We start from the raw sequence: 26,821 nt of genomic DNA, 5'->3' as shown, positions 1-26,821 counted from the left end.
TACCTTGTCCATCAGTTTCCAGCATTTCTCCACTGTCTTTTTGTCCACGGCCCCAGGCTGGTGATGGGAGTGGAGGTGGTGATGGTGGGGCTGGAAGGCATCCTTCATCATACCGATGAGTCCTCCGCCTTTCTTGAGGTTCCCTGCCATGTCGGAGCTCGACTAAGGTCGGCCAGAGCGGCAGACAGGCGAGGCAGTGCAGGGGTCAGGGGGACCGAACCGCCGCCTGGCGTTAGCTGGACCGGGCGGTGGTGATCCGGCACCCCCCGGCGAGGACAGCGCCCGAGTGGCGAATCCGAGCCAGGGTCTGGCAGGGGGTAGAGGGCGGCTGGGATGGCTATCGCATAAAGGCTCCCATCAGTTAACCTAGCATCAGCTTTGTGAGATGAAAACGCGATTGTGGCTAAAACAAGTCCCTCACACCCTGTGCAGCCGCTGTGTGCTGCAGCTAGCCGTGCTGTCTCTCTGCGGGGACCCACGCAGGCTAATTAGCAGAGCACAGACCTGACTCCGCTCGCTCTCGGCTGGGGGGCAACAGCACCGTCTCTCTGTCCAGAAACCCCGTGGACTGACGTGTGTCCTCTTCTCTTGACAAACTCCGATGTCGTTCCCTTTTTTTTTGTCAGCAGTGGCAGCTCGTTTCGCCTGTGCTGTGTCTTGACGGGAAGTTGAGTGGCTGTGTGACAGTGTCAGACCTCCTCTGCGGGCTGTGAGGCTGACGACACGGAGCACTCACCGATGACCGGACAGCGGAAGTTGCACCGAAAACTGCGAACGCCTCACAGACATATCAGGAACACGAGAAAATAAATACATGCGAAAATTAAACATTGCTTAGTATTTTCTTGTTTCCCCCGTGACGTGTATGTGCGGCCCTTTCCTTTCCTGTACGTCCCCTTCCGTTTGCCCCCCACCCCCTTCACATCCCAAACTCCACGCCTTCCCTCTGCGCGTTCACGAGTCTTGAATGTACTCGGGCGCGTGCTTGAGTCCTTCCAGCATTCATAAAACGTGGAGGAGATGCTGAATGCAGCCTTGAAACCCCACAGCGCTAGAGTTGGTCACTCCTAACAACAAAAGACGCTTAAATGTGTCTCCTATTGAAAGTAAATATCCAATTGCATGGCCAAGTGTGCACGATGTAAAAGGCAAAAGTGCCCCAGTCGGGTTGTCATTGGCTGTTAATAAAGTCAGTCAACTATCAATCAAGCTGGACAGCTGGTGCCATGGCAACCCACTCAGCAACCAAGGCCCAGCAGGCAACAAAAGCTCATCCCTGTGTATACAAGTGTGTTCCCATTCATTGAGGGAAGCTTGTTTGGGCTTAAGGTCTAAGGGGTTTTGAGAGAAATCATGCCTCCGAAGAAGAAAACAAAAAAGACCACAAAAAAGATTCCAGAAAAATGTAATAAACCTATTCAATTCAAATAGTATAGTTTGTGTCTTTGTTTTTACTTATTTTGGAACTAATGAGAGTTATGTTTTGTTGCAGGTGAAAATGACTTGGAGGCAAAGTACAGACGCAGTATTCTGGATATAGCCGTCCTACAAGATCACATTGGTGAGCAGGAATTTTAAGTTTACTGACTATGTGACGTTTATGCCTTGTTTTAGCCAGTAGGCTACCTCCTTTAATATTCACATGTAGCCTAATGCATTTCAAGCATATAACCACCCTTTTAAAAGATTTTTAAGTACAAGTGCAAATTCTACTTGTACTATGCCTCACACCAGCATGCCCAGTGTACCTTCTAACCAGTGATGAATAATGATAAAGCAATGGGTGTTACAAAAATATACATATGGCAAGCCCAAATTCTCAGAAAACATTTCTCTATTAAATAAAGCAGATTTTTACATGACTGATACAATTACTTATTTATGAAAAGAATAGCTAAAGGTTAATAATTGACTTATCATAACACCATGTATGTTTCTTTTATCATTTTTTTTCTTTTATCATGATTTTTGATGTTATTACTACTATGGATACATGTCCTAAACCAAATATTACTCATTAAAATTTAAATTTACTGTGGCATGCCAAATCGTCTTATTTATTAACAATACCAAAAATATTCTTTTCTGTTCTGAAATCATTTCATGACATTGTTATATATTACTTTTCAAAATTTCACACACATCTTGTTATATATATACTACTTTATAAAGTTGTTTTTAGCAATGGTGGTTAATGCATCTTGATTTACAGGCACTTGTGCTTTTTGCACTAGTACCTACATCTACTATATTTCAGAGGGTTAAACATCCTTTTTAAAACTACAGCTTTTTGCTACAATTTTCAATACAACTTGTAAGCATTTGATAAAACTACACACTTCAGCATTAATAAGGCATTACTCATTCAAGAATAAAGCATTAGTATAGTATTAGTATAGCATTGCTATATACAGACAAGGACAAAATAATTACCCCCCTAAAAGATTAATTTTTAAAAATTATTTCCCAAATGCCGATTCAGTTTTGCTCCTGACTGCTTGATGTTTCTTTTAAAATTTTCACATATCCTTCTTTCTTCTTGAATCCATCCAACTTTACAAGATTCCCAGTTCCAGACACGATGAAGCATCCCCACAGCCTAATACCATGTTTCATTGTGGGGACAGTGTTTCAGGGTTATACATCTCTCTTCTTTCTCCAAACATAAACACAGCTTCTGTGGTCAGAGATCTTTAGTTTGGTCTGATCTGACCAAAGGACATGCTTCCAGTCTCTGCATAATCTTTCTCCAGGTTTTCCTTAGTATGAAGATGTCTTCTGCAGAAGTGGAGTTTTTCTTGACCTCACAGTCCACTCCTGTGCAGGGCTCTAATGATTGTCTTCTTTGAGACTACAATTCCCAACTTGTCTAAATCATTCACTAGAGTCTTGGCAGTTGTTCTGGGTTCTTTAGACACATTTCTCACTAGTTTTCTTGCCAGAGTCTTTAAATCTTACTTTTCCTACCTCTGCCAGGCTTGTTCTGTATTGAGCAGATCTTTGAATTACTTGATGATACTTCTCACACCAGTTCTTTGACACTTGGAAATGCTGTGCTAACTTTGTATATCCTTCTCCTGCTTTGTGAGCATCAACAATTATTTTCCTCAAGTCTAAACTGACTTATTATGTTTTTGTCAAGATGTTTTTCCAGTGACAGCTAAAACCCTAACTAAAGCTAAACTGGAAGATAACCTTCAGTTTAAATTTCATTTCACAAACTTTGAGCATTAATAAGCTAAAGCTCATCATTGAACAACAGTGGTTTGTGCTATGGCTCAAAAAACAGGACAGTTCTAAAGGGGGTTAATAATTTTGACTTTGGTGGTTTTTGAGAAAGAATTTTGTTTCAGTGTGCAAAGTAAAATAATGTAAGTTTAAAAAATAAAAGTAGGCTGTTTGAAGAAGATGAGCTAAAAATGAAATCCTTCATCTGTTTAATAGCACATGGAAAATACTTTTAAAACTTATATTTTCATAAGGAGGGTGATAGTTTTGTCCTCATCTGTATTCATTATGTTTAAAACATTAATAATCATTTAATTTCCATTTATAAACTGAGCTATAAACTCTTTATCAATGCATTGATAAAGGTAAAGTTGTCAGTTACAAAGCATATATTTTTCTATATGTCATGCATAAACACAGCCATAAATACTGCTCTGATGCATTAAAGAAATATTCATAACACTGACCCTCACCCTAACAGTACGCCTTTACTAATCCTTTACTAATATATCCGCTAAACATTTTTATAGCTCTGTTATAATGGCATATCAATTAGTTAATGGGTTTTTATAAATGTTGAATCATGTGTTTTTCTCTTAGGCTTTACTGATGCATCAATAAAGCCTTTCTAATGTTTAAAAAATACAAATTATTTAATAATGCTTTATGAATGCTGGGGTAAACATTATCAATGCTTTACAAATGCTTAGTGTAGATATTATAAAGAAAGTTTTAAATTTAAACATTAACACACTGTTTAAGGTCCAACAAGTAGACAATTACAACTTTACGCTCTTTAGCATAATTTGCAAACAATACAAATGTGCTTCTACTTTTAATAAGATTTGAATGCATGACTTTCCATGTATTGCACAAGAGAGTATTTTGCATTGTTGGGATTTTACTTTCATTGAATCAAGGCCTCTGAATCCACCCACCAGTGGAGGCTATAGCTGCACCATCTGTGATACCTACACTAAATTACAGCTTGTGTGTGAAAACATAAACCAGATTTAGAGTCAGAGGCATTTAAATGTGAGTTTTTCTTGAAAGAAAATAGTAACAGACTGGAGTGTACATTATGCATGCTTGTGTTTGTGTGATTACCACAGCTTTACAGTGTGAGTCTGTAGTAAAGATCCAGTCTGATAGAGTTGACCTGAGAAGACACATGACAAACATGGAGCAGAAGCTGCAGCTGGAGAGACAAGACCACAGGGACTTCAACTCTGGTAGGCTACAGACGAGGCATGAAACAACAATTAGTCTTTCTTTTAATAACCTGAAATAAAACGTTAGTCCCTTTGGGATGTGAAGACAAGGGGCGTGTTTGCCAAGGTTGGGGTAATTTTTGGAGAACAAAAAGTCTAATTAGCTGGGTGCCTAAGCTGATTGCTGCATTAGCTGTGCAAAGGGAATCAGTAATAAAGGCCAAGTCTGACATTGTTCATACAAATGTCTTTTTAGACCTCAGACTGCAGTACAAAACCATGCAGACGGAGCTTAGCAGTAAGGTAAAGAGGCTGGAGAAAGAAGTCAGCCAGCTGAAAGAGGAGCTTGGTATGATACAGGAAGTTTTAACATGTATACAAATACAATTGTTGGAGATCCACACAAAATAACTGCATGCCTGTATTTATTTGTGTGCATAGTGTTGTGTCAGGATGAACTCAAGAGAGAGAAGAGAGAACGAGAGCAGGTTGAACAGAGGAAGGACGCCATCATATCTGACCTCCATCACAAGCTGAACAACATGGAAACAGACTATGAGAAGATCCTGCATGTGCGGTTTTTACTCTCATCACCTAAAAATGCAACTTAAACAAACTGCAGCCTCTAACAGGCTTCTGTAGTTTTTCTAAACATCTTTAAGGCACTGTAAACCTGCATGTATACAAGTATGTGTCAATCCAGTTAGGAAGAAAGATGTGGTGCTGTCCCTGCTAAAGGGCAGCTTTGTCCCCATTACTCTTTGTTTTTCTATAGAGGATGTATTGGTGACTGGGTGTAGATCAGTTTTTCCTCCTGCCTCTGCAGTGAGATCAGCCTTTATCTGTTTTTAGCTGAGCAAAACTTATCTCTAGGGAGAACCACTCCTCTATAATGATCAGGTCCATGCTTGGGATTGTGGCGCTGTGCCAACATTAGAGTGTGAAAGTTAACAAGTTAATGACACTGTAGGGATACATTAATATTAATGGGCAAAAATTAAATTCACTGCCGCGCTACTCACATAAAAGACTGATTCTTTTTACAACCTCGGTCTTCAGAGTCAGTTTTGTCTAATAGTTTAACATAGCATTTTATTCACTACCGTTACTTAAAATCCATCGTGTACAGCAATAAAAAAACGTGCTTTTAAATTGTTTTATAATAGATGACTGTGTCATTACTACCAGGCCAAATCACCCAAAGAAATCCCTAAATATATCAATCTCAGTTTCAGATTAATAAAGATTAGGCTGTAATCTCTGCTCTGAGATGCTGTGGGACCATGCACTGTATTGTATATGCTAAAACCATACCCACTCACAGTAGCTAAAGCATTTGTCAACCATCAAATACTACTACAACCTGACAATGGAGGGTTCATCTGGCTGCTGGGCCTATCCATCCCTCCATGTTAGAGCTGCAAGTGCAAGAATCAGATTTCATCATCCTCAGGGAATGTAAATGAACATACCTAGTATTTCTTAAAGTATTTCACAATTGCTAAAACACCAAAACCCCACTCTTTGTGCCAAATCTTCAGGGGTCTAAACCAGTTCATGGAACTGATCACTATTTTGGCAAAACCTGGCAATTTTACCTAGTCATGATAATTTGCAGTTCTCATTTGCACTTTTTTTTTGCAAAACTCTTAACACATTTTCAGTCTCTAAAACACATTTTATATTGTGATGCACTTACTTTGATGCATAATGGTAACTGTATGATTGTTGGATACTAAAGGTCCAACTCTCAACATCTGAGCACAAACTTTTAAACTGCACATATTGTGTAAGAAATCTGCATGTTACTGCCCTCTACGGGTTTAAACTGGGTTACTTCTGCTGAGTTTTTTTCAACTGGCTGAGCTAGTACCATCTAACATCATCCTCAACTTTAGACCCAAGTCACCAGTGTCAAGGGTAATGCATTACAAAGTAATCTGTTAGAGTACTCGGATTACTTTTCTGTTGTAACGAGTAACACAACATGTTCGTTTTGAGGCCACTATTTGGCCTTGCACAGAAAAAATCCTAAACCACATCGTAATGAAAAGCTTCTTCAATTTACATCCAATGTTCAGTCATAGTTGATTTGAGACTAATTTCTGTTTTTTACACAACTTTCAGAGATAATGTAACAGTTGTGATATGGCTTGACAAAGCCTCAAACAGTTTATAAACAGCCCAACCTTTTCTCAAATGTCAAAAGCAGGCATTTGGATGCATAAGCATAAGTGAATATGCATAAGTGAACTTTAAATGTTAGTGTTTTAGGCTGAACAAAGCAATACAACATCAGTCTACTAGTAAGACTGGATGGCCATGAAAATGAGTTATGAGTAAGATGTAAAAGCCATAGAGAGGATTAGAATCGGAGCTTTTCTCTCAGTGCTGGAACATGTCCCCTTTGTCTAGCAGGAACTCTGTTGTGGCTTTTTTTTAAAGCAGTAAGTGCTTAAGCTCACAACTCCCACAATAATGATGTAAATGTTATGCTAACCTATAGGCGTACTATATTCCCTCACATAAGGACAATAGGGCTCCAAATAGAAAGTGGTCAGTATGGCCATAGATGAAGACCAGTAGAGCACAGTCAGTAGATGTAAATTTTCAGAGAGCAGATCTTCAAAGATAAGTGGTCAAGACTGAAGCCCTTTATTACAGACTCAGTCTGTGATTATGCAGCCAGGGTTTTTAATAAGTAATTATCATTATTTCTATCTCCCCTTGTGTGACAAAGAATCTAATTATGCCTCTTTTCCATCAGCGCAGTCCTGAAACTCATTGAGTTCAAAGTGGTTAAAGGGCAGGAAGGAGATCAGGTTAGACAACCGGTGATTTAAGGGGAAAATTTAAGCCTGCATCTCATTTTCGCTGATTGTGTTTTTTCCACAGGAGACTCTAGACAGCCTGACTCCCCAGCTTTCTGTGGCTGGACAAGGATGGAAGGGTGAGAGTGCAGAGCTTCATCAGGATCACAAGGAGCTGCTCTTCGAATTTGGCCTGAGTGCCCTCAACATCTAAGAGACAGACATGACACATTTTGTCCAAACCAAAGTGATCCCTGCAACATTATCCATTTCAGCTCATGATTTAGGGTGTCTAAAAGGGGTGGCTGTTGTTTCCATATTTCATCATCGCAGCAGAAAACAGGCGGATCTATTTATGCATGCATTTACAGCTTACCCTTTAGTGAGTGTAATGTTGTACTCTGTCCACTAGGTGTAGCTAATGACTATTTGATGTCAGAGATTGTGTTGAGGATACCCAAAGTGCTAGATAGAGTATTCTGAAATGAATTCGGTTCTTCATTAGATATTGCCCAAGTTTAATAAAACTATGTGAAGATGATACTTACATGATGATTGTTGTGCTTTATTTTATTAATTATTTTAACAGTAAAGCCTTACATCAGGTCATTATGTTGAGGTGGAAATCTAGTTTTTTCAGGCTTTGTTTAATAATCAGCGGACCAGATGCCAAACTGGGTAAGAGGAAATGCAAGGTGACCTGACAGCAAGAACCATAAAGGAGTTAGAAACTGCTCAGCTGCAATAATACTGGTCTGCAGTGATTTCATTCAAACTGCCAAATAGAAACCATATAAAGAGGGAACGTTAGAAGTTATTAAAAGGAATGTCAGCATGATGCAGTCTTGCAGTTTATAATAAGAAAAAGGAAAAAGAACAGTTAATTATATAGGAAATATGTAGATCTGGCCAGCACTGATACAAGTGGTCCTTCCCTGCAGGGATCAACAGATTTCTCTTCCAAGGTTGTCATTTGTGCTCCTTTTTCACAGGGTGGGCTTTCATTTGTGAGGTAATGAATCATTTAGTCTGGGATTAAGATAATTCGGGCCTCTGATGACCAATTAGCACCACAGCTCAAGAGGCCTTTATCCAAAAAACAATACTTTCTCATCAAGCCACAAGGAGCACTTCAGTGGGTACAGATTTTATTTATTTAGGGTTTAATTGTTATGACTGATGTTCAAAATGACAAAAAAATAAAGTGAGGTGCAAAAATGTAATTAAGTTTAAGATAAGCCTTGTTAAACAGTAAAATTTCTTCTATAAAAACTCAAATGTAAATAGCTGTCAGTGGGGATAGAAATGCGGGGGATAAACTTTTGTGAAAATACCAAGCTCCTAGCTTTAGCTACGGTTTTGAAAGAGACTCAACTCACAACTGAAGCCTCAATATAAGCTACAAAAGCAAAAAAAAAAAAAAAAAAAAAAAGCATTTGGATAAAGACAGATAATTTCTGTATAATTACTTCAATGTCTGAATGTGCTCCTGCAGGGTAAGTGTCAGGAAGTCATAACTATAGTGCAGAAACAGATGGTTTTGATATTTTTTATGGCAAAGATTTTTGATAAGAGATACATTTAATGATTAAAAAAGAAGGATGATGTTTTGCTGAAAAATAAAAACAATTTAAAAATACACAAAACAAAATAAGCAAAGAGGTTAAAAAGTAATGCTTTTACAACAGGGGGCACTAGAAGACACAAACCAAAAGTTTCTCACATAAGCTTTAAATTTAAGAGAAGTATTTTGACATAATGAGCAACTAAAACTGGATTAGGGTTTTATTTTAATGGAAACAGCTCTGGTTGTAAATGTTCAAAAGCTCTTTAAAATCTAATAGCAGGTTATACAAATAATCCTCTAACTTTATATAGCCCTTTTTTAGGTTGACCATGCATTTCTTACATTAGAGTAATGCTGGCCACACACGGGACAATTTTTAAAATCTGAGATTTTAAAAAACATTGGAGACCACAGACCCAAGGACCACTGCAAACAATTATTCATATTAGGATCCTCTGAGCACACCCTAGATGACTCAACCCGATCATAAGACTACTGGAGCCCACACACCTGCCAACGACCTCACAGTGAAGACTCCCCACACACAGGATTTCACAGAATCTCGCATTATCAAATGTGACTTCAGAATAAAATAAACATGGATGACTATTAATATCCTCAGCGGACTGTCCTGGCATGAGTTACAGTTGCAGAAAAAATGATAAAACAAGAAAAGAGTATGCATGACATTCTGCCTGGGATTAAGGTAGTCGTGTTTATGTTTGAGAGTAGTGAAAGGACATAAGATCTCAGTGGTGACGCTACCCAGTCTTTACCCAGTATTTCACTGGAGGCATTACAGCAGAGGCACGTTTGTTTGTATGATTAGAGGTCTGCGATGCTAAGATGGGACTTGGATGATAAAATATTGGTGTTGACACCACACACTTGAAGCTTACTCAAACAAATAATCATTTCTGATGAGCCTCCACTCGGGATACAACCCCACAATCGTCTGTGGCGGCAAATCTGGCCTCAAATCAGGCTAAAAACCCTGTAGTGTGTGGACAACCTAACTTACTTATTATCAAAAGGAAAATGATTCAAACATAAGATTATTGCCTATACCATTGTGCCATTTTACTTTTATATACAAGAAGTACTGGTCGCCTTCAAATGGTCACAAGAGTGGCCATGAGAGGATTTTTTCTCAGCCCTTTGTCAGACTGACTCAGATATGTTGCCTAAAATCATTCATTTCTATTTCTTAGGGTTGTACTGTAAACTAAAAACAGTGTTTTCTCCTGTTTGGAAAGTCTGTTGTGCCTCTTTTTACAGCATCTTTAAGTGGACAAGGCCATCTTTCTTCCCTCATGAGGTGACAGAGACTGGCATGAAAAATAAAACATGTAAGACAAATCAACAAGCTGTAGCTGTCCTGTGAGTGTGAACACGTTTTTTTCATTTTTATGACACATTTGATATCTGCTATACTGCTGTTTTGAATGTCACATACTGCACCTTTAAAATGTCAAACATAATATAAAACCATCCAGAAGGAACGTATCTTTTTGGAGGATCTGATAAAAACTCTTTTGAATAAATGAAATGTTATAAAAATCTAAGTACAAAACACAACTTGTTGAAGCTTGAACAATGCACTTTATATCCGAGTGGAGGCTCATCTGCAAACATGGTCTTCATCTGTAAACATGGTCTCAGCTTCAATTCCTACACCAATGACACACAACTCTATCTACACACCACACCATCCACTCAGCTCCCCCCTCACTCACTGGTCAACTGTCTGCAAGAAATTAAAACCTGGATGTCAGCCAACAAACTCAAACTAAACAGCAATAAAACAGAGCTCATGGTTGTGGTCCCAAAAGCACTGCTCAGAAAGGTTGGAGATCTCCTACTTCATGTGGATGACAATCCCATCCACCCATCCTCCGAGGTCCGAAACCTGGGCATCATTATGGGCTCCACCCTCTCCTTCCAGTCCCATATCAAAAAGGAAGGAAGGTCCTCAGACGCTGGCCTTCTCACACTTCCCACCACCAAACTTCGCACCTATGGAGACAGAGCGTTCAGGACTACAGCCCCCATCCTCTGGAACTCCCTTCCTGAAAACATCAGCAAAGCTCCATCCTTGGACATGTTTAAAAAACTCCTCAAGCACCACCTGTTCACCACAGCTTACAGTCTCTCCAAAATCTGCTCCCTACGTACACTCAACTTAGTGCTTGTCTTTTGTGTTGTGCCTTGTTTTCCACTCTTCTGTAAAGCGACCTTAGGTCTTGTGAAAGGTGCTATGTAAGTCCAAGCTATTACTATTATTATTATCATTAGCTACATGTACTTTAGTTGTAAAATATGACTTTGAGCTTTAAGATACTTGAAATGTTAAGAATAAAGCACATTTCCCCTGTGAATGTCAGGTAGTTGTGTCGAAATATAATGTAGCATAACATGAGGTTATGTTTAACCATGAGAGAGAGTAAATCATCCCATTCTCAATTGTAGTTTAGACCCAATGTATTCCCAGGTAAACTTTTTAAACAACCACCAGGCAGGCAGGTGTTTTGTCCATGCTGTGTATGATTAATGGGCTGATTCTAATTATAACTCTGCTAATGTTTGTCTGCTGTCACTGATGCATTTTCTGGGAGATAAATGAGGCTCTGTAAAAAAGCAGAGTCATTATGGAGAGTGACTGATTAGCACTTCCTCTTCAGAACTTAAATTCAAGGTTAACGCATACTTTTAACCCCATTTACAGAACACCTCTTGAATTTTTATGTCTGTTTTACCTTTGAAGAAATCTGAAGAACTCGTGGCTTTGTTAGGCAGTCATACCCTGTTGATCGATTTCCACAGTAAACGCTGTCTGCTTTAATTTTCCCCATGAATACCTGGAAATATGCACTGGCTGCCGCGCTTCCTCTGGAACTCCACTTGGCTGTCTATTCAGCTTTTGGGTAATGATGCAACCAAAGGCCCTCCAGCTGATGAATCCAGATGCCCACAGTGATTTCCCATGGAGGCTGGAGCATTAGAGAGAGCCCTTACAAACACTCCAACGCAATGCACAAACACTCACCCTCACCCACACACACGGAGAGAAACACAAAATTAGGTAATCGATGCTTCCCCGTCTGTGGGGCCATCGATCAAGGTGAGAATGAATAGTGAGGGAACAAAACACAAAGTAAATGAAGCTCCATTTTATTTCTCTGAAAGACAAACAATGCCAAGATGTTTTGGTCAATAAGTTCAACAACAACTGCCAACTACAAAAGGCTGCAGAACAGCCTTGACAGCACTTCACCTCGGAGAGAATTCTTTCACTCTGAATACCTTTTCTTTGAGTACATCCCAACATCAACAACACTGACAACAACAAACCTATTGCAATTAACTGCTAGCAAATCAATGGGAAAGCTCTCACTTTAAAATGTGCTCCTGTCTCACTGTGAATTAGGTCGGCTCCACTGACTGACTGCTTTGTCTGCCAATTGGTGTCCTTAGATCTGTTGCTCATTAGTGGATGTTATGAAGCAGATGTAAACATGCAAGCTGTTAACCTTGAGATATCTGCTGTCAGAGGAAAGAAAGAAAATGTGTGACAAAGAGATGCAATCTTGGCAGTGGAGAGAGGATGAATAGATTTGAACATTGCTGTCAGAAAGCAATTCAGTGATATTGAATACAAGTCTATAGACACATGATATTTAAAAAATCCACAGAACCATTTCAGGTGTCAGGTGTAGGCCTCCTAGAAGTGAGAAGAGACCTTCAAAATTAAGAGTTTTGTGTGAAGAGAATGCAAAAACTTTGCTGACAAATAGTAGGCTGATTAAAAGTTACTCTTGTATGTAAGAGGTGTGAGCTGTTAGCTAGGGATAACGCATTAGACTCAGTGTATAAGAGACATAATCTTTGAATGACAATTAACTCTTGGGAAATTGGTATTGCTATGAGCTACATTAGGAAAAACTTGAAGAGTAAAGCAGATTTTCACACACCTCTGCAGGTGCTAGGTGCTTGTCATGGCCTCCATAAATCCAGCAGCAGTTAAGCTCGCCACTGGTGGGTAGGGATGGGATGTATTTATGGACCTGGAGCAGCAGCAAGCATGAGCACGGTTAAATGAAGTCGACACAGCAATGACATACAGGTGGCGGTGAGTGTCAGGGAGTGTTTGTCACTCTTGTTAAAGAGATCTGTGGGTGCAGGGAAGAAGCCGTTCAACATGCAGGTTGGTGACTGAACTCGTCAAGGAGAGATGGTAAGACAGGCACTCAGAAAGGAGAGAGAGGGGAGTCTGAATGAAACCATAAATCAGATGCAGTTAGTTGCTTGGCGTTCACTCACTGTCCTGAGGAGGCAGAAACATTCACTGAAAATCACAGTGATAGATGGACTACGGCTGAGTTGATGCAAATATAGCACATGAGTGAGCTGTTAAACTCATTAGCCCCCCTGTTAAGACTTCACACCCACACGAGTTCTCAGCTATTTAACGGATTCACGAGTGTGCAGACACTAATTCAGTTACTGGAGAGAGAAGGGGTAGATGCATCAGTTCCCTTTGGTTCACTCAACAAATCGTCATGTTTACTCTGCAAGAAACCCCATACATCCTCATACTGACAAACAAAAACATGAGCACAGCCTGAATATCTCTCCAGTCTAAATAATAAACTCAGGAAACAAAGTGCACTCAGAGGCTTTTTAGCATGGCAGATCTAAACAGATTGGAAGGTCAAATAAATCAAGAGGAAAAGAAAAGACAAACCCAGAACCCCACAGAATAGAGGTTTGTTTTTAGAAATGTATTTATAATGGGATAAAAATGTCAACATAAGAAAATAAAGCATATAAAATATAGCAGCCATCTCACTCAGAGGTCTCCCAGCGAAGGCCGCCCAGTGTTTCAGTGGGATTTGTTTTAATTCTTACTCCACTGCTCGTCCTGCCTTCAAGGTAATTGGCAATCTCATTCCAACTACGCTTGATTTAGCACCCCTGTAAATGTTTGGAGTGTTTAAGGAGTTCACATTGGGTGCAGTGAGAGCCTCCACACTCTCATGAGTTTCTAAGTTAACATTCAGCAAATGGATAGAAACTTCTTTTATAAAACTCATAATGAAATGTCGTTTTTTTCTTTACCATTTTCTTGGCTGTTTGCCTTTAACAAGTTATTTTATAAAGAAATATAGAAAGTTTACAGCCTGTTCAGAGTTTTTTATCCTAATGCTCACAAACTGCTTGTGCGCTTTTGTCTAAATGTCTAATGTGTCCATATAAACATTGTACACATATGGGGGGGGGGGGATATGTAAGGACTGTTACAACACTTTGGACCATTACTGGGGAACCCTGTTGATCAAACTGTATTTACACGCTGACTGTAAGACATTGATTACTTGAAGATTAGGCGAATTGGCACTATTAGCATGATACCTCCAGAATACCCATTAATTTCTTTGGGATGCCAAATGAAGCAGATTCAGTGCTGTTTCAAACACCGCTGCAGACCTGAGTCCGAATGCTGTCTGAACTGAGTGAACCAACATTTAAAAATAGGGAAATACAATTAAAGACACAAACATTTGGGATTCCAGTTGCAAAAATGCTCAGAGCAGTTGATGCACTGTACCAGCACAATGATGCAGCTTTCTCAAGGTCTGTCAGCAGTTGATCCACCAGTTTCACATGTTCACCAGCTTCAGAAACAGCAGCCAATCACAGCCCTTCATGCAGGAACAGGTGCTTTGAATACATTGAGGCAGTTGGATGAGGTTGTTTATAGAGATGTTACTGTGTATATGAATAATAACAAAAGACAGAATGACACAACAACAAGGCAACAGCTGAAACCCACACATGTCAGATATTTGTTATGATCAATGATACATAAACATGTATAAAATTTCAGGGTGCTAATTAACTAATAATTCAAAGGAATGTATTTTTTTTATCTAAGGATACTGACTATAATCCTCCATCAGTCCTCACTAACACTACAGAGGCAAATCATGGCTTCTTTTTTAAGTCTTTCAGGCCCCTTTTGGCTAAACTTTGTGTTTGATATTCTCCTGTAATTTGTATAAATGTGTCAGTCTCCTCCCTGTGCTCTATGGATATGTTACCTTGATATTGTATTTGTACTGTCTCTAGTTTTGTTTTGCTTTGCCCTTTTGAACAGGAAATTTGAGTGTTGTCAAACCATTCAGGAACTAAGAAAGATGTAGGCTGACGTCTTTATGTCTCAAAGAGAAATGTTACTGCCTAGTCAAGTTTGTGGGTGGTTGCTATGGGCAAGTTTGGATTGGAAAGACGGCTTTGATATGTGTGTAGGTAGGATGAGATGTTTTAGATTTTTTGACATGTGAAAAATGAGGGTTGGCTGACAATAAAGTAATATATATATAAAAACATGAAACAAAGAGAAAGAAAGAGGCTGCTACTTTAAACAGAATATGCAGAGAACCTGCAGGTAAAAAACTGACAGAGATAGAAGGTGAACATAGCTTATAAAAAATAGAGGAGAAACTGCAGCAGTACCTTCAAGCTGTGTAGAGTTTGGTGGCCTAGTTCTGAGGAATGATGATTGACAGCACCTGATGGGCATTTTTTAAAATGATGGACAGATTAGAGATAAGAGAGGAGCAGTGTCAACATGAGAATGACCGCTGATTCCTTCTGTGCAACAGTGAGGTTATCATACAGTAACAGCTATAAACAGATCGAGTTCACTGGGAAAATACTAAGTCACAGTCTCTGTTGAAGGTAAAGTAAGAACAGTTTTGCTGGTGGTTTTAGTTTTTTTTAAGTATGGTGCAATAAAGACAAAAAAAAATGAATTGATGTGGTTATAAACTGATAAAAGGAAAGATTTTATAAGTCCAACCTTGATCTTACCACTTCCAAAATCACTTGATCTGCCTCCTTAAGACCTGATTAAAACTTTCTGTGTTGCATCAGCATTTTTCAAAAATTATAGAATTAAAACGTCAAGGAGCTGTTAGGCTGATCTGAACTGAAATACTCTTCCATAGCAGTGTTGAAACACCACAGAACACAAGTCAAATGCTGACATAAAAAGCCTTTAACGTTATCGGGGAGCATTGTTAAAAATTGAATTCTAATATATGCTGTTTGTCATTACCACCCTAGCTTATCCACTGACGCTGAAATCATTTTTAAATATGTGAGACACAGAAAATATCCCTGACAGTGGATATATTTTTCAGCTAGGGGACAAATTATGAGACGATAAATGCTTCATGGTGTTAAAGACAAATGGAGGGTGAAAATAAATGGATGTTGTGTGAAGCAATCAGCGTTTTAAGCACATATTAAAAACAGGAAATCATACTTTCAGCGACTCAGCCACCAGCAATTTATCATTCAAAGAGCTCCTGCCAACCTGCTGGACATGCATCGCTGTCTTTCAGAGAGACCAACAGTTAAAACATTTTTTAATAGAATATCACTACTATAAAAAAGTCTCTTTGTCTGAATGTCTCTGTTTTGTTTGTTTTCTCGGTTCAGTTTGTTGTCTTCTCAAGGCTGTGGTGCTTTCTTCAGCCACAAGATTACACTCATGGTTTTTGGCACTTTTAAAATAAAAGGATTTGAAGGATGACCTTGCATTAGACTGTTTGTCTTTGCAGCTCTTCAGAGGCAATATACGCTCATACAGTAAATTGTCAGATAAAAAAGGAACTCGTTTAAAGTTTTCTTTTTAAGAAGAATAGAATAACAATATTCAGTACTGATAATCCAACAGAGGACAGAAATAATTTAAAAAGAAGGAAAAAAGGAAAAAGCACAATGATAAATGACTGAAAATACTGCATAGTACAAATGCCCCGTAGCTGTTCTTGTCCGTCCTGTTTTACACGGTACAAAGGGCCAACAGGGAAAAACCACAATGAGACACACTCATCAGTTTTTCCAACGTCCAAGGAAAAAATTCACCCTAGGAGAATCCAAAACTGTCGACTGGCCGTGTCTCCAGGGAAGAACAAAGTTCACAGCATTGCCCCGCCCTTTAAGATAAAGCTCTGATCAGCTGAACCACAATACCACGTGATCTCTGATCCTTGGAAAGCAGAGAGGTGGCTGCTGGGACAGTCAGTCCTGTTGGAGTCACTTGGCATTATTCAGGTTCACTACTATTTGTGGTCTTGTCCCACTCTATACTCTCCTCACTGTGCGTGGGAGAGGGTAGGGTTCCTGTAGCCCCTCCAGGACGCATCCTCAGTCCCTGAAAGCGCCGACACTCTGGGCAAATGCGGATGTGGCTGCAGCCCCTTGCAACCAGAGCAGCCTCCTGTGCCAGTCTGTGGGAGAGGGGTTCAGGCAATCCGGTCCCCCCGCACAGCTTGCCGTTGCTGAGGCTGACTGCGGCGGCTCGCGCCCGACGGTCCTCCAGGGGTAGAGGTCGCGGTCGCATCATGGAAGCAGACCGCCGACGCCTCACCTGCAGGCTGTCCCGACAAAGGACGATCCCCTGGAGCTCCCGCAGCATCTCCTCACATACTGACTGCTGCAAGCACACACACAGGGAGAGAAAGAGAGGGGAGAGGGGATAAGAGAGGGAGAGAAAGGGAGAGAGGCCAGACAACTCACTGACTGACTGACTGTATCAGGACAGACTGATGGACGTCACACACACACAAAACATAAACATTTCATGGTTATTTTTTAAGTCAGAGTAGAATGGAAGGTCAACAGAGAAATGGATGCTATAGCTCTGACAAACGGATATAAAATATGATTACATGGACGGCAGACAGACAGTAAACCCACTTTTCAGACACACAAAGACTTAACATACATTTTATTTCAGGACTGTTGATGACTACATTTAAACTGTATGTAAATGATGTAGAAGTTATACTGCAGATGCAGATCAAGACAGAAGAGGCCTGTTAACCCTCTGAGCCCTACTCTATTTTTCAACCATTGTGTCTCGCCTGTTTATTTTGTCTTAAAAAGCTTATAAAACATCAACCTTGTGGAGCAGAGTCAAGCTGTAAACATCCCATTTTCAGGACAACTTGGGCTTTAAGAACACGTGTGCTGCAGAACTTTAAAAAAATATGGGAATTTAAAGACAAAATAAAAAAAAATTGGAAGGTAAAACTCAAATATTTTCATGTATTACACACAGTAAACAACAATAATGACTAAAGGCCCATTTATGCTCAACAATGAACACGAATCCGGATACTGATGGAGCCCCCTGTCCATGCTCTGCGATCATTTCATCTGTATTTCTGCACGTTTACATAAAGGTTACAGATACAGGCCAAACGGAGCAGTACCACCGGAAACCGTGGGGGCAGTGTTGCTGTCACTACCTGATACATAGCTCTAGTGAGACACGAAAAAGAAATGATAATGGTGGAACTTTTTAAGGAAAAGTTGTCCGAGTTGGTTAGAAACGCTGCCTCTGTTTTTTTTCTTTTATGCAAGAGGTACATTATCAGTACCTCCTCCACAGTCGCCATGTTTGTTTTTGAGTTTGTTGTTGTCATAAACTTTTGACTCTAGGCCCCCCGTTGGATGTATTGGTTAAAATCCATGCCAACGTAAAAGACACATGGAAGTATGTGAGCAGTGACGGTAACATCGTTTGAAAAGGATGTATACATTTTTGTATGTAAAAGGAGTATAAATGGGCCTTAAGGGTTCTTTTGCAGAATCTTGTTCTCTTTAGGACCAAAAAGGTAAAAAAAAAATAAAAAAGTCATTCTGAGGCAAAAACTCTCCAAAATCTGCAAATTTTTCCAAAAGTCTTCATGCTTTTGGGAATTTGAGTCATTATTTAAAGCAGCTACTGTCTGCAGTGACACAGAAGGACACATCACAGTCTCTCTGTGTCTCTTTCTCTCTATTATGAGTCATTCAGACTATCTTTACCAGTTTAAGTATTTGCACATGCCCTGTTTGCATGGTTCATACACACTTTTAAAAATCAAATTTATGATTTTTAAAGACTTTTTTAAGAACCTGAACTGCGAAAAATTAATCCCACTTTTTGGACGGTAAACTGTTAAAAATAATAGGCATGAGATGACACACCCAAATTTGATGAATTCAGGCACACTTAATGCCTCTATTCTATCAATATATGTATCATAACACATTTTTTTCCAGGTGTGCTGACCTGATTCTAAACACTTTTAACTATTAAAAGCAGAATAACGCTTTTTGTAAGGGAAGACGTGTTAAAATAAGGGGGCTGCACCGATATTTTAGAGGGGAACTTGGTAGCTCAGATGTTAGAGATTGTTTCACAACAGCATAGAGTTGATTATATCACAGTGAGTCAGATAAAATCAGAGAGAGGTCTGGGGTCCTCCCCAAGGAAATTTCCAACATTTAAATTCCCTGAATTATGGAGAATATTTTTGCAACAATTTGTGGAGAAAGATGATTAAAATCATACAGGTTGGCTAGAAAAAAAAGACTGGATAAGGACATGTCTCACTCAAAGCGCCTTCTTAAATTTAAGAGCTCTCCCAGGTAGAAATCAGACTTTCTATGGCCTTAAATTTCAAATGTGAGATTTAAGATTTTTTAAGACTTCAAAGATCAGTAGGAACCCTGTGTTTGACGAAGCATGACAGAACAGCCTGTCATTGGTTGTCACAGCCCAATCACAACGCATTGTGAATGTGCTGGCGGACAGCATTAGCCACTAGCGGAAGGAGTGATTGTTCGGTATTGTTCAGTGCGCTCAGTATCAGAGTAACTTGTGTGGATTTAATCTTCAAAGAGCTATGAAGGCATGGACAGCATCATTAGAATGGCACAGCAGAGGGCTTTCGGAGGAAAACAACAAGTGGCGATTTATGGCTCCAAAGTTATTTAACTTTGAATAGCATGCGTCTCTCGGGCTCAGGAGGTTAACATTACACAAAAGTGGCATTAGAAGAACAACATATCCAAACAGGCAGAAATCACACAACCCTCACCCAAGTCCACACAAAGACACACACACACATAGTCTGTGTGTCAGACTGAAAAATCAATCTATGCCTCTTAAAAAGAAGAAATCACATGAGTTGGATTTTGACTTCACATTCTGCATGTTTATTGAATTTAAATCACAGTGTGGAGTTCATTTGTAAAGACATTATCATGTATCTTTTGTTAAAGGACAATCAGATATATCACTGCATGCACACCTTTCCTCTGATATATTTGACAACCACTTAATTGTCAGTAGAGGAGAAGACCTCCTTCACAACAGATCAGAACACTTTTAGGCAATTTAAATGGTCAGATAAAAATGCCTCCTATAATATGAGAAGTTTCTTTTCTTGGTTTGATAGAAATGCTTCTTTTAAAGAAGAAGATTTGTTAAAAGACTGGATGCACTCCTCTGGCCCTCAGAAAGATAAAGTTACACTAAAATATATAGGTACTTTACTGAGTTAAAATTTAAACAGCTTTTAGGATTACAACAATCACATACTATATATTTTGAGCATGTTGAGTCTCTCAAAGGCGATAATAGTCTTTTTTGTGTTTATAGAGTATAGTATTTTTAGATCCTCACCCCTGTTTTCCACAGTTGGTCACTGACAGCCCAATGCTGACTCTAATAATGAAAATTTTAAAGTGGCACACTATGGCAGACATCTCTTCAGTAAAATATAAACAAATTAAGGCTAATTAAAAGCAACATCTATTATCTTAATGAGTAAAATCTCATTGGCAGGAACCTTTAAGTATGTGTTTACCACCAATTAGATCCAGCTACATTCAGTGATTGATATTATGCACCATCTTCTAAGTAATGAATATATGTATGAATCTTTCACAGCTACAAAGAGAAAATAATCTGTATATGCATTAACTCTTTGTGAGGTATAATTGAGGTATATCTTTGGTTTTGTGCTGTCAAAAAGGCTCTACTGATGATGACACATGTAATGAGGAAGCAGACACCTGCTGAACTTTCTGTCAAAGCTAAAAGCTGGAGAGTCTCACAGCTCCCTGTGGGTGAGGGTACCAGGGAGGGGAGAGGGAGACAAAGCAGATGCAGGTTAAATAACCCTCTCTCACCTCATTTCCTGGTGCCTGCCTTAACATCCAGACAAACTCCAGCACTGCCATGAAGATGGCCACCAGCAGGCCACACACAAGCACCACAAAGATACCACCGATGTTCTCCATGCCCAGACCTAGAGACAATGGGATACAGAGGGGGTGACAAGAAAAGGGATTTGTTGAAGTGTTGTTCCAGACACTAGCTGAAGTGGCGGAAGCAGATGAGGATTAGCTGGAGGCAAACCTTTGGCACGATGGTCCTCTTCTTTTGGACACTTGCCACCGTCCCACCATTTCCTCTTAAGGATCTCCAGACGATTGTCCTCCTGCATTTTAAGGATGGCCAGGTCGAACTCGTCACGGTAAACTGACCCTGTGTGGTAGAAAAACCGGTGAAAAGATATTCAGATAGATAGGAACATCAATAGGGAAGGTATTTTCTGTGGTAAATGTGCATTTATGTTCTGCCATTATATAACTTCGAACAAAAGGAATGGGAAAGGGCTCTAAATATAAGATTAAAGGGTTTACAGAGGTTTAGCTGTGTGATACAGGTCACATCACAGTATGGGGTATAGAATATGATCCACTAAACACCGGCTTTATCTGTCCTTTTAAGATCAAAGGAATTGAAATTAATCTTGTTTACTTTAAGGTGTGTGTTTTTCTCCCGCTACTCAACCTGAGATCAAAGTGTAAATAAACCCTGTGTTTACACTGGCAGAGTGGTGAAGCCAGCGTACAGTGAAGGGAACAATATTTCACATTCCCCCTCTCTCTTCCTCACTTCTCCCATCACAGCAGGGAAATGGCTGCTCTTTAAAAGTGTAGTAGTAAGTCTTTTTTTTTATGTTTCTCACTTTTTGCATCACTCTCCCTCATGATAGCAGCTAATGGTTTGGCTTTTCTGAGGATTTATGTTTCAATGTAATGCACTAATGTGACGTTTATGGTGTATCCTCCATCTAATACCCCTGCTCCTCAATTCCCTCTTCTTAGATTCAGTATGAATTATGCAGTATATTTGAGAAAAAACATCAGCTTTTATCCTCTGCTCCTCAACCTCAGCTCCCCTCCATGTCTCCATCAAATTTCCCATCTTTGAACCCTTCTCCCCCACCCCATCATTGTCCACTCACCCAGTGGCATGCCGATGCCGTAGCCCTTTGTGTCCAGCAGTCCTCCAATCTGCGTCAGGTTGCAGTTCCTCTGGCGGTAATACTCGTTCATGGTGCTCTCTAGCAGGTAGGCATAATTGGAGTTGAGGACACGGGCGATCCCCTCCTCTGTGCTCTTCACAAACACACTAGGCTGTTTGGAGTGCATGAAGTTCCACATACGCTGGTAGGTCTGGTAGCGAGAGTTCTGAAAAGTTAGACACAATCAACAGTCAAATTTAGAAGTGGGAGACAGAGAACAACAGTATCTGTCACTTATACATATATTCTCAGCTTTGCAGAAGTGGAGATTGGTTTGCATTATTTTTCTTTTTCATTTTCCCCCCTGATAGATTTATTCAAACCTGTTTATAACCCTCCAGAAGGTGTTTGCAGTTAAATTTGGATCTTTGTTTTATTAGCATATATTGTCCTGCTTATGCAGCATCAGAGTTAAGAGCAGAAAACGTATCCCAACATGTCCTCTCCCTTCTCTTGGCATGTCTTTCCTGAGTTATTCAAGGTCCAGTGGATGTGAACGCACAATAAAAGACAAGGATAATGTCTCTTTCTCCTTCCCTCTTAACCATCCTTCACTGTCTCTCCTCTTGTAATACTATCTGTTTCTCTCTCTCTTGTAAGGTCAAATCTTCAGAGCAAAACAGCGGATAGTGTGTGCCTTTCATAAGGCCATGGACGGTGCCACATTTCCTCAAGGAGAGGCATATTGAATAGTGTGTGTCAGGGAACAGACAGGAAACAGATATAACCTGTGGTTAGATGAGAAAGACAGGAAGGACAGGAAGAGGATGATGAGGATAACACGGCTGATGGCCCATTGATCACTGCAGGTGAGGTGAGGTGTATATATGTGGGTTTGGTTGTTTAATAGTAAAAACAATCGATAACGTGCAATTATGTGTTTAACCTCTGACCTGAAAGAAGGTCATTGTGGATCCTCCATGCATGGTGCCATACTCTATCGCCGTCTGATCTGCCAGGTCATCTACGGACTCGATGGGCACCTCCATCCTCTGCACTGTTAGGAAGGCAGCCAGGTTGGCAGTGTAGGATGAGATGATGATTAATGTGAAAGCCCACCTGTTGGGAAAGGCAAGGGACAAGAACATATGAATTCACCTATAAATGTATGTAAATGTGCAGGCAGGGGTATAAAGACAGATTGTCTGGGTGAAAACGAGGGAGAATAAAAAAACTGCACACCTGAGGAAAGAAGACACTGCAGAACGTTCAGAGGATGACGGGGTAGATGGATGAATGTGGCGATGAGTACAAATGAAGGAGACTATGTTCAGTTTGGATGAAAGGAAGGGAGCTTTTGCTGCAAAAGCAGACATACACAAACTTCTGTATTCACATGCAAAACAGCCATAAATGTTTCATCTTGAACCCTGAAACGTCCCTGAAATCCGGACTCAAGCTTCAAGACCAAACAAAAGATAAGATACACCATGATGGAGCAATGTGCACAAAACCAAGTGTGTAAATGCATGCAAGTTTGCGCATCTTTGCAGAGAACACTGACCAGACTCCGCTGACACATCGTGTTGACAGAGCTCGGGGAGCGATTGTAGATCCTTGCTGCATGAAACCTCCAACTGGGAACCAAAAGCTGTTGCCCAGAGAGTACTGGTTGATCAGCAGGTTACAGCGACCTTTTAGGCATGGGTGGGGGTTGTACCACTCATAGGGAGTCAATCTGAGGAGAACAAGACAACAGAGTTTGACAACAGAGAGAATAGACGAGTATATTCAGCATGAGCGGGTATCAAGGCTGGATTTGGTATTCTGACAAGAGCAAAACTCAAGAGACAGAGCTGAGAGGAATGGAGAAAAAGAGAGAGAAACAGATAAGGAGGAAAACATCTCTAATGTTCCACTGAGCACAAAGTCACCTTGGCTCTCAAGAGAGAATCAACCTGCTTTTCATTCCCCCCGTGCTGCCAACTAAAACAGAGAGTGGGAGAATTCTAATTTTTAAGTTCAAATGATCTGTAGAAAACTCAAGTTATGTGACAACCCTGTTACGTGTACTTCCTGAAATAAAGGTGCACATTTCTTCTGATCTGCCTTATTTTATCAAAAAAAAGTTGAAATCAAAAAAGAAATTGAAGAATAACTTCTCAATTTTAAGTTTCAAGTTCACCAACATAATATTCCCATATTTACATGGTAACTTGTCACCAAAAAGAGGGAACTTTCTGGCATCGAAGTCAGCAACAGTCTTCTTCTGATTAATTTATGGGTCTTTAGCATAGCCCTCCCCAAAAAAAAAAACACATCCATATTTTTGGATTGAACAATAAGAATTTCATGCTTTACTAGTGCCAGTAAATAAATAAATATTACTTGTAAGTTAAAGACTCTCTATTGTGGTCTTGTTTTAAACATCTCCAGCATTTTATTAAAAAAAAAAACATATAGAATTTATTCATCTACAAGAAAGTGAAAAGGTTTTAACTTTTGATGTTATCAGCCCCAGACAAAGTTGAAATTCTGGTCCATCTGAATTCTACTCATCAGTGTGTGAGAACTCAGGCTGTGTGAGACTATCAGACAAGGATATTAGGTACTGGCACATAACCCTAGAGTTTTGGTCGTGTGTCATAAGCATTCCAGTCGCACAGTAAATGCTGACACTAGATCACCACTGTTTAAGTACTGGATGCATTCAGTCCAAGCAGAGGCAGGGATGAATCATATCCCCACCCCTCCCAGCAGTTTTTCCCTGGGGTTTTTGGTTGTTGTAATAAAGCAGGTCTTCAGTCCAGAGTTGTCAGTGGAAGACTCCTTTATGTTTCAATCAACAGTACTGAAGAGTTACAGCGCTTAACAAATTTATTAGACCACCTGTCTCAGAGAGCATCCAGCATCATGAAGTGCTTTAATGCGGACTCTTTCATTTTCAGTGAGCTCCCCACGTTTTACCATTTTGGACAGGAATGAGGGATTTCAAACTGATTTCACCTTTTTCTATCCAAATTTGAGCCGGCTCACTGGGCTTCTCTGAGAAGTCAGAAATGAATCAAGCATAACATTCAACCACTAAAACTCATTTTTCTGTTCAGGAATGTAAGTAAATAACTATAATTTGACATATTAATCAAGAAATAATAATGTGCTTTACTATTTTTCTTTTTTTTTTTTGTAAATCAGTCAATTTGAAAATTCATGGATAACAATAATAATTATATTTTAGCATTACAAATATCATTTGGGTTGAGAGCTTCTACATATTGGTGTATTAACCATTGCAGAAACATAAAACATAATTTTGGTTTTACCAATTTTTACTAGTGCTTTTAATTTAGGGGAACTGTGGCATAAACCTTACTTTGGGTGGTGGTCTGATAAATTTTTTAAGCACTGTAGCATCAATTAATAATTATTTAACTTTGGTTGTTAGTCTCTTGATTTGTTTGATTCAGGCCGCTAAAGCAAAATATTCAGTCCTCTAGATCAGTGGTTCTCAACTGGTCTAGTGTCAGGACTCATCATTTCATCCTAAACAAGTTACAACCCAAAGTTCCTATATATTTTTCAATCATAACCAAATGTTTTTTAATGAACAAGTGGTAAGTCTGGACTTGAGATGGAACAAAAGATGTGATGAAACAAAGAAAAGAAGACATTTCCTTCAAAATAAAAGCATATCTTAGGGACACAGATGGCCTAGTGGTTTAAGGTGCAACCCCACTTATGTGGGTGGGTTAGCTTGAGGCTCCTTTCCCACATGTCTCTCCATCCCTCACTCATCCATGTTTCTGACTCTATCCACTGTCACACTCTATGGATAAGGGCACAAAAGGCCCCAAAAAATCGCAAAAATAATACTATTAAAAGCATATCTTTGACTTTTTGCCACATTTTTTCTAGGCACACATCTGTGTCCCACTAAAAATAGATTTGCGGTCCACTTTTGAATCCCGACCCACCAGTTGAGAACCAAGGCTCTAGATAAACTTTCTTCAGTATTTGTGATGCCTTCATGACAAGAACAGAGGAAAGGATCTGACACAGCTCTTGTGCTCTGATGTAAACTTAATTTGCAATATACTAGTGTATGTTATCATATTCCTGGCACATTTTATCACCACATTGAATGCATATTGTCCACATAATGTTCATGATCCAATTACAACGTTTCAGTTAATAGGTTTTTAGAAATTTCAGCAACATCTTTAATATTCTCATAAAAGAAGAAACACATCTACTCCTCTGGGGTATTGTTATTTGTTTCTAGAGAATGTAACATGAGATTAAAGGCTGCATTTATGATAAATTTCCATTATAAGATAGTGTGTAATTGATTATGTTTTCATTGTACAAGCATTAATATAAGCAGCACCAATTTTGCCAGTTCCCTCACTAACCAGCAGGTGTCAGTGTAACGCTGGGGACATACAGACGGGAGGGGGAACATCTCCCGCTTGCTCTCGCGCTCTCTTTCTCCTTGATGTGGAAGATCAACTGAAGAAGAGCGAGAGAACAGACACCTGTTTCCTCCTTTGTATAACCCTTAAATAAACCTGTTTGTGTTCTTACTCTCTATACTCTCCCCCCTCTGTTTGTCACTCACTGTTTCCTCTCTTCCTCTTATCTGAGCAGAGTGTGTTTCATTGCTGAGCTCTTTTACCTGGCCACCAGAAAGAGGACGCAGCTCACAGCCAAGTAGGCCAGAAGCATGAAGAGCCAGACGCCAGGGGAGAATGGATCCAGAAAGGAGAAATAGCCGGGTCTGCGTCCCTGTATAATACAAACATTAAAACACACAGTGCAGGGTTAAAAATCTTTAAAGCCTCC

At 39.7% G+C, this 26,821-nt stretch overlaps 3 protein-coding genes across 4 annotated transcripts in view; 1 reads left to right on the top strand and 2 right to left on the bottom strand.

The window, feature by feature from the left end:
- cbl (Cbl proto-oncogene, E3 ubiquitin protein ligase) overlaps positions 1-884 on the bottom strand; it is a 57,718-nt gene extending 56,834 nt beyond the window's left edge. For both annotated transcript variants that reach the window (XM_041801686.1, XM_041801694.1), the window contains exon 1: positions 4-884. In XM_041801686.1, coding sequence (XP_041657620.1) covers positions 4-150 — 147 coding nt within the window. In that variant the 5' untranslated portion in view covers positions 151-884. The remainder of the gene's footprint in view (positions 1-3) is intronic.
- Positions 885-1,322: 438 nt separating this feature from the next.
- ccdc153 (coiled-coil domain containing 153) lies at positions 1,323-7,649 on the top strand. The gene is made up of 6 exons (XM_041813799.1): positions 1,323-1,405; positions 1,493-1,561; positions 4,341-4,460; positions 4,696-4,788; positions 4,881-5,011; positions 7,335-7,649. The coding sequence occupies exons 1-6, from the start codon at positions 1,354-1,356 to the stop codon at positions 7,461-7,463; spliced, it is 594 nt and encodes a 197-aa protein (XP_041669733.1). The 5' UTR covers positions 1,323-1,353; the 3' UTR covers positions 7,464-7,649.
- A 6,381-nt stretch (positions 7,650-14,030) lies between these two features.
- The window catches only part of grik4 (glutamate receptor, ionotropic, kainate 4), a 308,564-nt gene continuing 295,773 nt past the window's right edge, over positions 14,031-26,821 (bottom strand). The window contains exons 14-20 of the mRNA XM_041814181.1: positions 26,655-26,764; positions 23,544-23,717; positions 22,933-23,098; positions 21,980-22,205; positions 21,085-21,213; positions 20,856-20,974; positions 14,031-17,322 (exon numbers count right to left, since the gene is read on the bottom strand). Coding sequence (XP_041670115.1) covers positions 16,933-17,322; positions 20,856-20,974; positions 21,085-21,213; positions 21,980-22,205; positions 22,933-23,098; positions 23,544-23,717; positions 26,655-26,764 — 1,314 coding nt within the window. The 3' untranslated portion in view covers positions 14,031-16,932. The remainder of the gene's footprint in view (positions 17,323-20,855; positions 20,975-21,084; positions 21,214-21,979; positions 22,206-22,932; positions 23,099-23,543; positions 23,718-26,654; positions 26,765-26,821) is intronic.

This window comes from Cheilinus undulatus, linkage group 2 (genome assembly GCF_018320785.1).
Source record: "Cheilinus undulatus linkage group 2, ASM1832078v1, whole genome shotgun sequence".
NCBI lineage: Eukaryota > Metazoa > Chordata > Actinopteri > Labriformes > Labridae > Cheilinus > Cheilinus undulatus.
This window is presented reverse-complemented; position numbering and strand designations above follow the sequence as displayed.

Coding starts and splice junctions, on each gene's coding strand:
- ccdc153 (XM_041813799.1), top strand. CDS start 1,354: ATGCCTCCGAAGAAGAAAACAAAAAAGACCACAAAAAAGATTCCAGAA. Junction 1,406..1,492: donor AAAAAAGATTCCAGAAAAAT/GTAATAAACCTA, acceptor GTTTTGTTGCAG/GTGAAAATGACTTGGAGGCA. Junction 1,562..4,340: donor CGTCCTACAAGATCACATTG/GTGAGCAGGAAT, acceptor TGATTACCACAG/CTTTACAGTGTGAGTCTGTA.